Source organism: Hylobates moloch, unplaced genomic scaffold (assembly GCF_009828535.3).
Source record: "Hylobates moloch isolate HMO894 unplaced genomic scaffold, HMol_V3 SCAFFOLD_8, whole genome shotgun sequence".
NCBI lineage: Eukaryota > Metazoa > Chordata > Mammalia > Primates > Hylobatidae > Hylobates > Hylobates moloch.
In genome coordinates, this window is record NW_026652283.1 from 116,598,787 (window position 1) to 116,616,021 (window position 17,235).

At 40.9% G+C, this 17,235-nt stretch overlaps 1 protein-coding gene across 5 annotated transcripts in view; it reads left to right on the plus strand.

Moving 5' to 3' along the window:
- Positions 1–17,235, plus strand: part of DLC1 (DLC1 Rho GTPase activating protein) — a 523,594-nt gene that overhangs the window by 448,145 nt on the left and 58,214 nt on the right. The window contains exon 6 of one of the 5 annotated variants that reach the window (XM_032162429.2): positions 6,035–6,392. The exons of the other annotated variants lie outside the window; for them this stretch is intronic. Coding sequence (XP_032018320.2) covers positions 6,035–6,087 — 53 coding nt within the window. The 3' untranslated portion in view covers positions 6,088–6,392. Of the gene's footprint in view, positions 1–6,034; positions 6,393–17,235 lie in introns of those variants that run through there. 5 annotated transcript variants of the gene reach the window in all.

The following is a 17,235-nucleotide window of genomic DNA, read 5'->3' on the forward strand; positions in this document are numbered from 1 at the left end:
CCCTTAGCGGTTGCACAACAGTAAACAAAACAGGAGGTATTGAATGAGATGGTGCCTTCAGCAAGGGAGAGAGTTTTAAGACTTCATGTTGGGGCACAGAGCCAGGAGAGCCAACTAAGCCCTCTCTCCATCCTTAGAAAAACCGGAACATGAGAATGTGCAGCTGTCTCCCGATCCTTTGATAAAGTGCAGCGCCCTGCAGTCCTTCAGAGTGACCTAGTACTGAGCCTCTGGGGTGGCTGGCACCACTGCCTAACAAGGGCAATTTTACGAAATGCCCGCTTGGCATCCCGTGTGATACTCTCACTTAGGAGCTTCTGTAGCTTGGCAGAAACTGGGAACCCAAAGCTTTAGGGAGTGGACGCATGAGAATTTTCTGGCTTCAATCTCTTACAGGTTCTTGGGCTCCTGCCATGGTACTGGTATTTGATTTAGAGGCCTAAAAGGGAAATCAGTCCCACGTGGGTAGATAACAAACCACTCTCCACCTTGGGCTCATGGAGTGGAATTTGAATGTGAAGCCAAAACTCCTATCTCTGCCTGCTTCGCTAATTACATAAATTTCCTTGCTACATTCTGCAGCTGTTTGTGTGAATACAGCGCTGGTTCCCAGAGTGGTCCATCTCAACACCAAGGTTCAGGGGCTCAGGGCACTCATCCCTGGACTGCAACCCAGACTCCAGTGTTAGTTGTGTGTCTACTGGGTGTACCAGGGGATCCTGGATTTATTTCTTTCTTTCGTAAAATGAAGCTAAACAAACTGCCTAAACTGTCTTATGATGCAGAGGTGTCAAAGAAAAATAAGAGAGAAAAAGAGGAGAGATGTGTGTGTGGGGCGGGGGGTGTTGGTTGTGAGCATTAACTCTAGTAATAAAGATTACTGAGGAACCTTATTGAAAAGCACTGGAAGAAAAGCAGGGCTAGATCTGGAGGAAAGTATCTGTCCCTCCCTTTAAAATGTTCCAGATTTCACTATGGGAAAGCTTCACAGGTATCCCAAGATACTGTTTGACCCGAGGAAGAACAAGCACATATGACGGGATACATTTCCCCTTCTCTTACCTATCTCAGAACCTCTCGCCAGCCTTGTCTGACAAGATTCACCTTTGTTTTCATACGCGTAACAAAGTTAGGGTCAAGTTACAATTGAATAATCATGAATTTTCCCCAAATACACAAATTATTTCAACACAACCGTTTCTAAATTAAAATCAAATGGGGTTACTCCAATAAGAGCAAATGCACTGTAAAATACTGTTTGTTTTGTTTATTATGTAGAAAGATGAACAAGTTTCACTGAATATGGATCCCATAAATAAGTGTGCACTTAACAAAAGTCAGACTCACTATTAACCCCTCTTGATGATATGGGGTGATTGGGCAGGGACCCCAGAGATACACTATGGTTAAAAACATGGGCTTCTATGTGACACAAAGATGAACAAATAAAAATGTGACCTCTTGACATGTATAAAAAAAGCTATCTTGAGTTTCTCTCAGTGAAATATCTGAAGGCTTTAAAACTTTAAACAAAGCCCAGCTGGTTTGTATGCACAAGTTCCAAACCCTGAAATATTCCCATGATATCTAGTTTCAAAGAATTCTACTACTATAAACTAGAGAGTAAACTAAATGAGTAAGTTTTCTCTTTTAAAATGTGCTTTATTTTTGTTATAAAGCATGTTGTGTGGTACATAGAAATTGAGAGGAAAAAACGTCAATTGCCTTCGTGGAAAAGAAATATTATGATTCCAAATGTAATAAAAATTATAAAAGCTAAGTTTCCATTCAGAGTGTGAAAGAATCTCCAAGGATTTACATTCAGATAGAATTTAATTACAGCCACTCTGTTAGCATTTAAATTCTAGAGCTCAGGATAGCATTTTTGAAGACATCCCTTTTTAGACCTCTGCCCCGACAATATAGTTATTATTTTTGTGAGGCAACAGGCTGCTTGACTCTTCTTCAGTCAGCTTAGATTAGTTCAGTTAGCCTATGATTTGGGAGCCAATAAAAAGGAGGTGTGCAGTGATTACCAAAGATTTCTTATTTTTCAAATGCTAAATTACGCTTAATCACTGCCCTTTTTTGTTCTGCCCCTGCTTATTCCGATCGTCCCCTCTGAAGCTGTGTATTAGCAGGCTCTCTCTTGCAAAAACACATGTTCTTCCCGTGGTAAATTTTCTTCTCTTCCCGAACTCCTTCCAGGCTCAATTTCACTTTTTGCTCTTGTACTTTCTCTAACCCCGCCTACTCAAATTGCTCGTAAGGTTTTCTTTTTTTCTTTTTACCATCAAAGATTCTTTGAGTCCTTAATGTCATAGAGTGTTTCAGACTTGTTTGCTTATACCAAAAAAGGGGAAAAGATAGTTTCACTGGGTAACTGGTTTTGATTTGTAAGTTATGGTGCAGAGAAGTAGGCATCCTGCCTCTTATGGCTTAGGTAATTAAGTTTGCAGGGTCAGCGCGACACGCATGACAAAGTTCCAAAAAGTCCTGGTAAATCAGTCTTAAGGTTCTGCGTGAACACCATCTGCACAACTGTTTACACTTCCTGTCTGAGAATCAGATTTCAGTCATTGCAGTTAATCCTGGAATTTTACTCTAAACTTCATACCTGGAAAAAAAAAAAAATCAAAGGCCATAGACTGCGGCTATTCTGCCTATCCCGAATGTATTCTCGGAAAATATACGTTGACTTTAACAAGGTTTCCATTTTCAAAGAGGCAAAGCATAGGGTTGCCCCCTGGATAAGTCTAGTAGTTATTAGGTGCTGGCTGGATCCTACTGAGGGATGCTCTGAGCTAGCCTTCCACCTAAAATCCCTGACTTTTTGAGTTGCGAACAATCTCTTTAGCCAGATCAGATATAGGGACACTTGGAATTTTCATAACCTTTCATTCTAGAGTTTATAAATGTGGATACCCACCCTTTCCTCCCCCTAACCAGGAAGTATGATTACTCCCTGGAAGGAAGGGATGGGAAGTGTGTGCATGCGCAGCCCGCCAATGACTCAAGAGTCAGAATTTCCGAGAGAAAATATTTGATAGGTTTTGCCAGGCTTTGGTGGGAAGGAAAAGAAGAGTTTTCCTCAGGGCAACTCACACAGCAGAACAATGTAAAGCATAGTGAGAGCTAATATATAAAAAGCATCTGGTACACCCAGCACACTCTCACCTTGTAACCTTGTAATTATTTAGCACAGCAGGAAGAAATTCAGAACAAAACAAAACTATGTACTCAGGATACTGTGTGCGAATGTAACTTGGATTCTTTGGGATGACATTTTGGCCATGATATTCATGGTAGAAAGCTGCTATAGGACTCAGCTTGGAGTAAGGGTTGGAACAGTTGTTAACAGTAAGCTTAATAATATGTTAAGCAAGCTAACTTCCCAAAAGAAAATGATAACCTATTTTAAAGATTATTAATCTTGAATACTGTAGCCACATCTTTGCTGGGTTGATGGGTTGATGTACCTTGCTGATTAAGCAACAATAAAACAAATTGTCACATTTGTCTCCAATTTTATAAGTTGGCAAATGAGGGATATATTTAGAATAAATTTAAAGAACAGATTTTTTCAAATATCTAAAAAATCAAGACTCAGAATGAGAAATGAAATAGAACAAGTTTCCAGTGCATTTATTTAAAAATATTTCACTCTTACAAAAACTAGTTAGAAGGTTTCTCATTTCACTTTATGAGCTTTTGGCTCATAGTGAATATATTCAGTTAAAGTTACTACCAACCTACAGCTCTGGGTTCTTTTATTCCTCATGTGAACTATTAAATGTGATCTTTATTGCATTTTCATTACTAAGTAATATTTACCAGGAGACCTCAGATTTGGGGGTAATTCTAAATTAGCGAAATTTTTATCAAAGTCATAATGAAGACCCTCAAATTGCAAATTAGTATAGCAAACAATATTACTTTAAAATATATGGGAACTTATCAAATATTAGAATGCTTAAGTTTTATTTAACTAAAAGCATGTATCTCAAAATTTTATTAATTAACTTCCTGAGGCACTGAAGATACCTACTTTGGTGAACATGCTTTTTTAAAAAAATAGATTTAAATTATTGTTTTCGCCTAAAAATGTATAAACTAGAACATTTATAATTACAGTACTTAAGATTCTAAGACTAAGAATGTTAATGTCCAACCATATAGTTTATTTTTATTCATTTTCTTTTTGGTGGAGGTGGTTTTGTCATGTGCTCACCATATAAAACCTACAGGCACCAGGATATTTACTGAAGCAATAAAAACTGGATACATTATAAATGACCATCAACAGAAGACTAGTTAAATAATTAGGATATAGCCATATAACAGAATTCTGTGCATACTTTAAAAGAAATTGAGTACATTTATACACTGATATGGAGACATTCGCTTTAAAAAAAAAAGCAGCAGCAAGTTGTAGAAAGTTTGCAAAGAAATTAGTAAAGAAAAACAGTGTGTTTATATACATGTATAAACATTACAGAATGAGAATACATAGGATATGCTAGTAATTGGATAGAAAATTATTTGAATGATACTACCTCACATACGAAAGAGTTTCACTTTTGAGTTTATTCAATTCCGTATTATTTGAATTTTAAAAACATAAGTTTTTTAAATTTATAAAAAATCAGTGATTGATATAATAGGATTCCCTTATCTACCTATCAAAATGCTAATAATGCTTATTTCTAAGTGAAAAATTGAGTCGTTTTTCTATTTTTTCTTCCTTGATCATCTATATAATCTATTTTTTACATTAAATACGAGCGTGCAATAAAGTACTGAGAGGTGACAATGTGCTAGCAGCCCTCGCTCGCTGTCCGGGCCTCCTCAGGCCTCAGCGTCCACTCTGGCCCCGCTAGACCAGCACTTCAGCCCACTGCTGCACTGTGGGAGCCCCTCTCTGGGCTGGCTGAGACCGGAGCCAGCTCCCTCTGCTTGCTGGGACCAGGTATGGAGAGAGAGTCACAAGCGGGAACCAGGGCTGCGCACCGGCACGCATGGGCCAGCGCAGTTCCAGGTGGGCGTGGGCTCGGCAGGCCCCGCACTTGGAGCGGCTGGCCGGCACCGCAGGCCCTGGGCAGTGAGAGGCTTAGCACCCGGGCCAACAGCTGCGGAGGGGGTGCCGGGTACCCTAGCACTGCCAGCCCGCCGGTGCCACACTCCAATTCTTGCTGGGCCTCAGCCACCTCCCAGCCAGGCAGGGCTCAGGACCTGCAGCCTGCCATGCCCGAGCCCCCTCTGCAGTGGGCTCCTGCATGGCCCGAGCCTCCCTGATGGGTGCCTCCCGCTGCTCCGTGGTGACCACCCAAAGGCTGAGGAGTGCAGGCGCCTGGTATGGCCCTGGCACGGGATCCACTAGGGAAAGCCAGCTGGGCTCCTGAGTGTGGTGGGGACTTAGAGAACCTTTATGTCTAGCTAAAGGATTGTAAACACACCAATCAGCACCCTGTGTCTAGCTCAGGGTTTGTAAATGCACCAGTCAGCACTCTGTATCTAGCTAATCTGGTGGGGTCTTGGAGAACCTTTATGTCTAGCTAAAGGATTGCAAATACACCAACCAGCACTCTGTGTCTAGCTCAAGGTTTGTAAACACACCAATCAGTACTCTGTGTAGCTCAGGGATTGTAAACACACCAATCAGCATTCTGTGCCTAGCTCAAGGTTTGTAAACGCACCAGTCAGCACCCTGTGTCTAGCTAATCTAGTGCGGACTTGGAGAACTTTTATGTCTAGCTAAAGGATGGCAAATGCACCAGTCAGCACTCTGTGTCTAGCTCAGGGATTGTAAACACACCAATCAGCACCCTGTCAAAACAGACCAATCAGCTCTCTGTAAAATGAACCAATCAGCTCTCTATAAAATGCGCCAATCAGTTCTCTGTAAAATGGGCCAATCAGCAGGATGTGCATGGGGCCAGATAAGGGAATAAGAGCAGGCTGCTGGACCCAGCAGTGGCAACCCGCTTGGGTCCCCTTTCACATGGTGCAAGCTTTCTTCTTTCACTCTTTGCAGTAAACCTTGCTGCTGCTCACTGTTTGGGTCCGCACTGCCTTTATGAGCTCTAACACTCACTGTGAAGGTCTGCAGCTTCACTCCTGAGGCCAGTGACACCACAAACCCACCGGGAGGAATGAACAACTCCGGACGGGAGGAGTGAACAACTCCAGACGCGCCACCTTAAGAGCTGTAACATTCACCGTGAAGGTCTACAGCTTCACTCCTGAAGCCTGCGAGACCGTGAACCAACCAGGAAGAAGAAACTCCAAACACGTCCGAATATCAGAAGGAAAAAACTCCGGACACACCATCTTCAAGAACTGTAACACTCACCGCGAGGGTCCGTGGCTTCATTCTTGAAGTCAGCGAGACCAAGAACCCACCAATTCCAGACACAGTATGAATCTTAAAAATTTTAAGGCAGAGAATAGGGTATTCCAGCAGAGCGAAAATATGCGGAGGCAACATGCTAAGAAGAAAAGTATACCTTAAAGTGCGTCATGGTCAAAGTAGTTATAACGTTTCATTAAGTCATAAATTCCTGTAACCAACTAATTCTCTAAGGCAAAAATGGCAGCAGCTTTTCAGATAATTGATGAAGTTATGGTTGGTTGCATATGTCTCTTTTCTTTTTTTTTTTTTTTTTATTTTTAGCGACAGCGTCTCAGTCTGTCACCCGGGCTAGAGTGCAGTCGCAAGATCATGGCTTTCTTCAGCCTTGACTTCCCCAGGCTCCGGTGATCTTCCCATCTTACCCGCCAACCCACCCCCAGTAGCTGGGACTACAGGCCCAAGCCACTGTCCCCAGCTAATTTTATTATTATTATTAGTAGTAGTAGTAGAGGTGGTGTTTCACCACGTTGCCCATGCTTCCATTTCTTAAGCATAAAGAAAATAACAACATTCATTTTTAAAAACTGATATTTGAATGGCATTAGCACAACTTCTAAAAGGTTACCTCAATATTTCATGGAAATTAAAACCACTGCTTCATTAAGAGTAATTCATAATCTGCTAAATAAAGATGGTTTAAGGCTTCTTTGAGATACCACTGACATTATTCAAACATATTGAGTCATTTCTTTGGGTTATATAAACTCAGAATTAATAGATTTTTATCCAAAATCTTTGCAGACGAACCCAAAAGAATGGTTTGTGTCTATCAAGAGAAGCATGCAAACTTGTCAACCACCATTATCGATGACTAGCTGGTAGCTCCTGGGCCATTTCAGAACACTTCTTATGGACTTTGGAAAACCTGGCACTGTTGTCACTTTTTGAAGGCTCTGGACTTTGTCTAAAGAACCAACCTGTACCCCACAAATCATGCCTAAACTTCAAGTACAGTTCTGCACTCAAAGCAACCCTGAGACTGTATTTAGTAAACGTGGAGGGGAAGTTCATACTGTCCAATTAATATGAAACTATAAAAAATGGGCAATCCATAATATGACATAGCAATAGATACAACACAACCATATTTTTCTGAGATGGAAATCCCAGAGCTCTGTTCCTGCAGGAACAGGGTCTGAATGCATCAGCATTTATTCATAACACACAGTAGGCAGCCTTACCACTTTCTTTTTTTAAAAAAATAACTTTTACCAACAATAAATGTAAATGATATAAAATGTTAAAGGTGTAATATAGTATGGAATAAAAAGTCTTTCCCCCAACCCCTGTCCTTCAGTCACTCAGGTTTTCTTCACACCATTTTCATTTTGTTTTCTACTTTTAAATCTTTGATACATTTGAAAAATACTTGGGTGCAAAGAGTAGGCTGGGGTCAACTTCATTAGTTTCTGGATGGCAATCAAGGTGGCTCAAGCTCAGATATTGAATAATCATTTGTCTTTTCTTCCGTTGATATGCAAAGCTACAGTCAATTAAATCTAAATTCTTTTCTCTTTTTCAGTCCATTTCTAGACTGACTAACTCCATTGATTTGAAAATGCAGATTATAGATTATACTTACGCACATACAGAGGCTTTAGAGCCTGAATCCCTGGGTTGGAGTCTCAGTTCTACTGTTTACCACCTGTATGACCTTAGCCAAGTTGTTCAAATTCTGCCTAAAGTCCTCATCCATAAAAAGGTGATATTAATAATCATAAGATTGTTGTGGGGACCAATAGTTGAAAACACTTCAAAAGTGCATACATAGTACTGAATGTGTATTATCATTATGCTGAAAATTAACTGTTGGTGTTTTTACTGGTATTTCATTAAACTGACAGAGTGAGGAAGACTGACATCTGTAAATGCTGAGTCTTCCCATGTAAACATCATATGTTTTATGTTTTCGAGTCCACTTTCTTCAGACATCTGCCCACAGATCTTTACCCATGTTTTATAAGGATTCACATTCTCCTCTTGTAATTCATCTTCCCCAGATATTTCGTCATATGGTTCCAATTCCTGTAATTCCTAGTTATTACCTCCCAACTACCCTGTTCCATCTGTAGACATCTCTTATCCAAGACGCTTCACTGAGGGCCTTGACTACAACCTGTCCCTAATAGAATGTAGCAAGTTGTATTTCTTTAAAACATCTGAGCTTCACTATTACTTATGAAGGCTCATGAATTTTAAAGGCCAGTATTTTCTCCAGGGAAAAAGGTCTCTGTTGAAATATTTTTCCGGATGTGAAGGCTATTTGTAGAAAGCATCTTGAGAAATCAGACCCCTCAATAAGATTTTATGCTTGAAGCCTTTATCTGAGTTTTTGTTTCATGCACATTAAACTGTTACTGAAAAGCATGGGTCCTTTAAAGTGCAGGGGGAAAGTGTTTATAAAGATCTAAGACTGAGTTAAAGACAAAGCCATAGCCAGAGGCCTGGTTTCCTGCAAAGGAAGAAGTCCCCACTAATCTATCACGCTTCTGTCTAAGAGGATATTAAAGCCATCGCAGACTCCTGTGTTTACTGCCAGTCATGTGTCTCACAATCCCTGTCTATACCATGGAGTCACATGATAAGGGTTACACACCATGGCTCATCCAGAGCTCCTTGTTAAGGGCAATACAGTGAGTAATTAGAGTATTGGTGACAAAGAAAAAAAAGAGAGACAATGAAACCCTTATTATTAGTTACCATCTCCCAATCACTGCTTCTAATATAATTTGAAGAAAAAAATACACCTTGAAAGGAATAATTAAGCCTGCTGGGCAAGCCATTGCAATACTTAATTTTAAAAGAAAACACTCATTAAACTTTTTTCTAATAAAAAAAGGCATTAAAAATAGATGTAACGTGAGAAGCCACAGGGCCTCCCCAGACCCAACCCATAGTGCTGTCTTTCTTCTCCATTTCTTTTAAGCTGCCTAAGAGGGCTGAAGAAACATATATTCACCCGCACATACACACATATATGCATCCCAGACCACAAAAGACATTCAAGTGGTGTTGGTTTTATGGGCAATACAATACCCTTCAGAGACAAATGGCTGATTTAATACTGGCCCAGAGCTGACAGATCTTGAGAAACGCCTATTATTTCCTTGGGAAGATTTCTTTAAACAAAGTATGTGGTTACCAGCAGAATGAAGTCTCAGTTTGGGATTTTGAGAGTAATTCACTTAGGCAAGTCTTCCCCAACCCAGCGCAAACAAGAGGCCTGATGCCCCCAGGGGCTGTTCATGGAGCTTTGGTCTCACAATCACCTGTTTTATTCCAGCCTTAGTCAGTGGGGACTGAAGTTTGTTTATAGCTCATTCTTTCTTATGTACCCAACTGCTAGTAAGGCTGGCCAAGTACACAGGTTCTCTTCGCCTTTCTGAAGATAGGGGGAAAGTCATCAACTATGAAAGAGAACGTGAAAAATATTAATGTTGGTCATGCTTGGGCAGGAAGAGTGAAGGTGCAGATGGGTCTGGATAGAGCCAGGAAGAAGGACCCTGATCAGATTTTATAGACTGAGATGAGAAATAGATACAGAGAAGGCAAATACTATATTTTTATGACCTGACAATTAGCAGGGGATTGGCTCAATAAAGGGCTAGGGAGCAACAAAAGATGTTGAGTTAAATAGTTTGTCCGAGGGAAAGACACAGACTGCTTCAGAACAAGTTCTGGGGGTAGGAAATGAGAAGAATATTAATGCCCAGAATACAATGAGGTACCAGAGTTTCCATTTTAAAATTTCAGAGAAATTGAAGGGAAAGAACAGAGCTCATATATAAACAAGGAGCTAAGAAAAAGAGCTTGATTCCAGGGTGGGATTTGAACTAGGAAGGGCAAATGGAGGAGTTTTGAAAGTTTACTTGAGTTAAGCTCTGTCAAGATAATAGAACTGAGATTGTGCCTTCTGTATTTTGATTCTGCTGAGAGATTTCCAAACAGTATCATAAAATTATTATCGGCCGGGCACGGTGGCTCACACCTATAATCCCAGCATTTTGGGAGGCCTAAGCAGGCGGATCACGAGGTCAGGAGATCGAGACCATCTTGGCTAACACGGTGAAACCCCGTCTCTACTAAAAATACAATAAATTAGCAGGGCGTGGTGATGGGCACCTGTAGTCCCAGATACTCGGGAGGCTGAGGCTGGAGAATGGCGTGAACCCAGGAGGCGGAGCTTGCAGTAAGCCAAGATCACGCCACTGCACTCCAGCCTGGGAGACAGAGCAAGACTCCGTCTCAAAAAAACAAAAAAGAAAAAATTATCACCCCATTACTGGCCAGGTAGGTGTTTGCTGTCAAGGAAATTCACGGAAGAATGAGAAGGGAGAGCATACAGCCTAAGAACTCTAGGTTAGGCTTTTAGACAGAAACAACAACAACAACAAAAACAACCCTCTTAAGCCTGCGGATGTTACCAAGGAGGAAATGCCAGCATGCCTGTGTCCCATTTGTGTAAAAGACACACACACATACACAGGATTTAGTTGGTCAGGTTCTCCCTACAGGCCCTGCATAGCTGTTAGTGGCCATGAAAGCAAAATTGTGCGTGCTCCACGGAATACTATGCAGCCACAAAAACGAACAAAATCCTGTCTTTGGCGGGAACGTGGATGGAGCTGGAGGCTACTATCCTCAGCAAACAAACAGGAACAGAAAACCAAATACTGCATGTTCTCACTTGTAAGTGGGAGCTAAATGATGAGAACTTATGGACACAAAGAAGGGAACAAGAGACACTGAGGTCTACTTGAGGGTGGAGGTGGGAGGAGGGAGAGGAGCAGAAAAGATCACTATTGGCTACTGGACTTAATTCCTGGGTGATGAAATAATCTGTACAACAAACCCTGTGAATGTGAGTTTACCTATGTAACAAGTTTACCTATGTCACCTGCACATGTACCCCAGACCTAAAATTAAAAAAAAAAAAATCAAACATCTTATCACACACATGCAACACACAGCACAACACAAAACAGTACATCATTTCTATAGAGAGGGAGAATACAACAATGGTTTGTTGTCAAATCTCAGGTTAGTAATAAATGCCTTTTTTTTTTTTTTTTTTGAGACGGAGTCTTGCTCTGTTGCCCAGGCTGGAGTGCAGTAGTGCAATCTCTGCCACCACAACCTCCACCTCCCAGGTTCAAGCCATTCTCCTGCCTCAGCCTCCCGAGTAGCTGGAACTACAGGCGCCCGCCACCACGCCCAACTAATTTTTGTCTTTTTAGTAGAGATGGGGTTTCACCATGTTGGCCAGGATGGTCTCAATCTCTTGATCTCATGATCCGCCCGCCTAGGCCTCCCAAAGTGCTGGGATTACAAGCGTGAGCCACCAAGCCCAGCCAATAAATGCTTTTATGTGGCTAGCCAAAAAAAAAAAAAAAGTCTGCTGTACCTTGAGATCCCACACTCTCAAGCTCAGAGCATGCTGGAGAGTACTGTTCAAACCTTGGTCCTAGTTGGAGTAGAACTGCTTCATTATACACTTAAATTCCAGATAAGAGTGCCTGCCTGCTCCAGAACTGTGAAATATGCAGATTCACAGTCAGTATCAGCCACAGATCTGAACATCAGTATGAAAGAACTTCCTTTTCCAATTTTCAGATTTGAAATGAGTGAGAGAAGGAACACAAGCTACTGGGATAGAAGAATGTGGCCCCAATGCTGTTAGTACAGAGAAATACTCAATTCACTTGAAAAGGGGAAAAAGAAATCCACACATACTAATTTAGGGAAGTTCACTGGTGCTTCATTCATCATTCTTCAGTTTTCTACTGGAGATTTATTTAGGTCAGAGTTTTGGGTGAGATCCCTTGCTCCCCCAGGAGACTGGCAATCTTGCTTAGAAACTAGGTTCTAAGGAAGAATCCAAATGATACAACTGATAGATTCAGTTCTATAATGGCCTAGCAAGGAAAAAGAATAATTTTTTGTTACTGATGAATGGTTCCTAGATACGGTTAGACAAACCAGGGCAAATGAAGAAAAATATGTATACATTGTGAGCTGATTGATTTCATTTTCAACATGGTTTAGAGAAGCTTTTGTCTTCTACTTGCCTAAATTTAGATTGATCATCCCAGAGAGATTTAAAATTTATATTACATTAATCAGCATTCCTTCATTCTTCCTAAATGCCATGCAGATGTCAAAGCATTATTTAGAAACAGAGCTCTATTCGGGCCCAGTCAAGTCAACACTAACCAGAAATGTCCCTTGGTTTCTAGATTAAATTTCCTGGTTTGCTTTTCCCTGTGACTTTCTGTGCTGAAGAATATTATAAACCTTCCCATAACTCTATGTTGGACTTTATCCTGTCAACTTTAAGAATTCTAATAGCACAAGCAATAGCAAGGATGGCAACTTTTTATAAACACAGAACTGAAATAAATATGGAAGCCCCCTAAGATGCCATATAATAAGAATAAAGTTGATATTAATACTGGAAAGTAGATATTCCTTTACAGATCAAATTACTATGACTACTGTTATCATTATAAATAATACTATTATTTGGCTTTGATAATACAAAGAAGAAAATAAGGCCAATTTGGTGATTATTTCTAATAACTTACAAATTTAGATATTAAAAAGTTAATTACTTTCAGTATCACGAGCTCACTAGTTATGGAACTTTTCAATAATAACACTACAATAGAGGGTAACTAGTATTGATTAAAAAAACAAAGAGTCCTTTTAAAACATAAGCAAAATAGCAGAATGATATTACTACAACTATTACATATTACAGTGTATTTTTTTTTTCTTTGAGACGGAGTCTCGCTCTGTCGCCCAGACTGGAGTGCCGTGGTGCGATCTCGGCTCACTGCAAGCTCTGCTTCCTGGGTTCACACCATTCTCCTGCCTCAGCCTCCCAAGTAGCTGGGACCACAGGCACTCGCCACCACGCCCAGCTAAATTTTTGTATTTTTAGTAGAGGTGGGGTTTCACCGTGTTAGCCAGGATGGTCTCGATCTCCTGATCTCGTTATCTGCCTGCCTCGGCTTCCCAAAGTGCTGAGATTACAGGCGTGAGCCACTGTGCCGGGCCCAAGAGAGAATTTATTACGGGAATTGTCTCACATGATTATGGAGGCTGAGAAGCTCCATAATACACCATCTGCAAAGTGGAGAACCAAGGAAGCTGATAGCATGGCTCAGTTCAAGTCCAAAGCCTCACAACCAGGGAATCTGACAGTGGTAACTCTGTCTGAGGTTGAAAGCCTAAGATCCTGCAGGGGCACTGGTGTAAGTCTGAAGGCCAGAGAACTTGGAGTTCTCATGTCCCAGGGCATGACAAGATGGTGTCCCAGCCCCAGAAGAGAGAAAAATCTGCTTTCCTCTGCCTTTTGTTCTATCTGGGTGCTCAACTGATTGGACAGTGCCTGTCCAAATTGGGTGAGAGATCTTTCTTAGTCCACTGATTCAACCATAAGTCTCTTTCAGAACCACCCTCATACATATACCCAGAAATGATACTTTGCCAGCTATCTGTCCAGCCCTTTTTACCCAATCAAGTTGCCACCGAAAATTAACCATCACAGGGTCTCTCTGGCCGCTGCAGTCAGATTTTAGCTGGGGTCAGGGTCTCTTAAAACCTTCCCCATTCACATGTGCCTGGCCAGGGAAATTTCAAACAGCTCTGGGCTGAAATGGCTGGAACACTTTGGCATGTCTATGTCTCTCTCTCTCAGCTTTTCATTTGGTCTTTCAACATCAGGGCATCAGGGCAACCAAACTTCTTACATGGTAGCCGAAGATGCCAGAATGATTATCCCAAGAAAAAGTCACTGATGCTGAGCGTGGTGGCTCAGGCCTGGAATCCCAGCACTTTGAGAGGCTAAGGTGAGAGGACAGCAATTTAGAAAAAAAAAAAAAAAAAAATCAGGATGATGGTGCACACCTGTAATTCTAGCTACTTGGGAGGCTGAGGTGGAAGGATTACTTGAGCCCAGGAGTACAAGGCTGCAGTGAACCGTGATCACACCTTTGCACTTCAGCTTAGGCAACAGAGGGAGACCCTGTCTCAAAAAGGAAAACTCACTGAAGTTACTTGACCTTTTCTAACCTACCTAGGAAGTAACACAAAATCACGTATGCCGTATCTTGTTTATTAAAGGTCAAAAAGCATCACCTGCGCTCAGGGGAAGGGGACCTTGACTCCACCTTTTGATGAAAGGGTTGCCAAAGATTTTCTGCACATTTTCAAACCACAACAGCGGTCCATATGATACCACCTATTTGAAATTTGCTGAGATTTAATTGATGGTTTAGTATATAGTCAGTGCTTTTGTTTTTTGTTTGTTCTTAATATCAGTAGCTTTGCAAATGTGTATGTTCCAACTGATGGATACAGATATCCATACATGATCATTAAAATGTTTTTATTGGGCTTTGTCTGCACCCACCAATACGCTATTGGTTAGTTTCTCCCTCTAATTCTGCCTCTTTTTTTTTTTTGAGACGGAGTTTCACTCTTGTTGCCCAGGCTGGAGCGCAATGGCACAATCTTGGCTCACTGCATCCTCCGGTGTTCAAGCGATTCTCCTGCCTCAGTCTCCAAAGTAGCTGGGTTACAGGAATGTGCCACCACACCCAGCTAATTTTGTATTTTTAGTAGAGATGGAGTTTCTCCATGTTGGTCAGGCTGGACTGGAACTCCCAACCTCAGGTGATCCACCCGCCTTGGCCTCCCAAAGTGCTGGGATTACAGGCGTGAACCACCTTACCTGGCCTGCCAATTTTACTCTGTATATTTTGAGGTTTTGTTAGGGTAACATGGGTTCAGAATAGCTTTCTTTCCCTATTTTAATTAAATAAACTTTTTAGTGTTGTGTAATAATCCTCTTTACCACTTAAAGTCTTTTTTTAATTAAAAACTTTTATTTCTCATAAATATGTAGTTATCCTAATTTTCCTTTTACTTTTAACCTTCTTATATCATAATGTTATGATGTAGCCCAAATAAGCACTTTATAGCTAGATTTTTATTTTTATTATTAGAGATTCAGATATCTAGAGAACTCGGTTATGAAATTTAACAGGCTTTTCTAATCCTTTGTGTTGTTTTTGCCTTAATATATTTATTTTGTTAACCCTCTAAAAGACGATAACAACCAGTAGAGAAATAGCTGTTTGTTCAGCAACAGAAAATCTGTATAATAGAGATCAGATCTAATGCTTTCTCAACTGATAAATCCTCAAATATTAGTCTTTCACAACTTGTTAAGTTGTATTAGTCCATTCTTCACACTGCTATAAAGAAATAACCAAGACTGGGTAATTTATAAAGGAAAGAGGTTTAATTGACTCACAGTTCTCCACAGCTGGGGAAGGCTCAGGAAACTCACAACCATGGCGGAAGCTGAAGCAGAAGCAAGCAGCTTCTTCACAAGGTGGCAGGAGAGAGTGTGTACGTGTGAGTGTGGGAAAAGCTACCATTTATAAAACCATCAGATCTCGTGAGAATTCACTCACTATCACGAGAACAGCATGGAGAAACCATTCCCGTAATCCAATCATTTCCCAGTAGGTGCCTCCCTAAATACCCGGGGATTACAATTCAAGATGAGATTTGGGTGGGGACACAAAATCTAACCATATCATAAGTCTTGTTGCTAGGTCTATTTTTTAAAATGTGTAATTCGTTGCCTTGCAGTTCCCCAAAGTGCAGCTTAATTCAACTGAATCAATAAGAGATAATTGAGTTAGTTACACATGAAAAGCCAATCTTGGAAGATAGTCGGCAGCTCCATTCTCCTGCTGACTATTAAAGTAACTTAATGATCTGGAGCTGTGTAGGGGTTTCCAGAAATTGCTCTATAATGGCCATCATGCTGTAGTTAGCAGCGAAGAAAGGGAACTGTGTTTTATTTTCCAGGCAATTGCCCAAACCCACCCCATAGCATCTTTATTTTAGGACCAATCCACCAGAAAGAAAGAGCAACATACGGTTCAAATGAGCACAAAACGTCTCCTTAGTGGAAACAAACTCATGAGTAAGTTCCATTCTTTTTTACTGACAAGGTGAAAGGCTGAAAATAGCCATCTTAGCACTGTACATAGCTCTTGAAAAACTCACAGATGTTCCAGGATTTATTAGTATTAATGGATATATATCTGCACACATACATATTTGCACTTACAGAAAATTCAAGTCAAAACATTTCTTAAAAACTCAGTGCCCCTAGATCTCTGCTAGCTTTTTAGCAGCAGACTTTTTTTTTTTTTTTTTTTTTTTTGAGGCAGACTCTTGCACTGTCATCCAGGCTGGAGTGCAATGGTACAATCTTGGCTCACCACAACCTCTGCCCCCCAGGTTCAAGCGATTCTCCTGCCTCAGCCTCCCGAGTAGCTGGGATTACAGGCATGTGCCACCATACTCAGCTAATTTTCTATTTTTCGTAGAGATGGGGATTCCTCCATGTTGGTCAGGCTGGTCTCGAACTCCCGACCCCAGGTGATCCACACGCCTCGGCCTCCCAAATTGCTGGGATTACAGGCATGAGCCACCGCACCCAGCCGCAGCAGGCTTTTATAAAGGCCTCATTCTAAGCAAGACATCTATACATGATACTAGGGGAGAGAGAAAAATAAGACAGCTAGAATATTTTTTGAGTACATAATAAAAATCTATAACTAAAAATAAAGCCAAAAACGCTATCTGGTAAATGACCTGTTTTGTAAATTAAATTTGTGTCTTAGCATTTCTGGGGTCAAGCACTATAGGAAAAACTACTTAAGTAAACTCCTAGTTAATAATTGAAAAGAACAAATAAGTAAGACCTTTACATTTTGTTTGAAGCTTGCAAATTT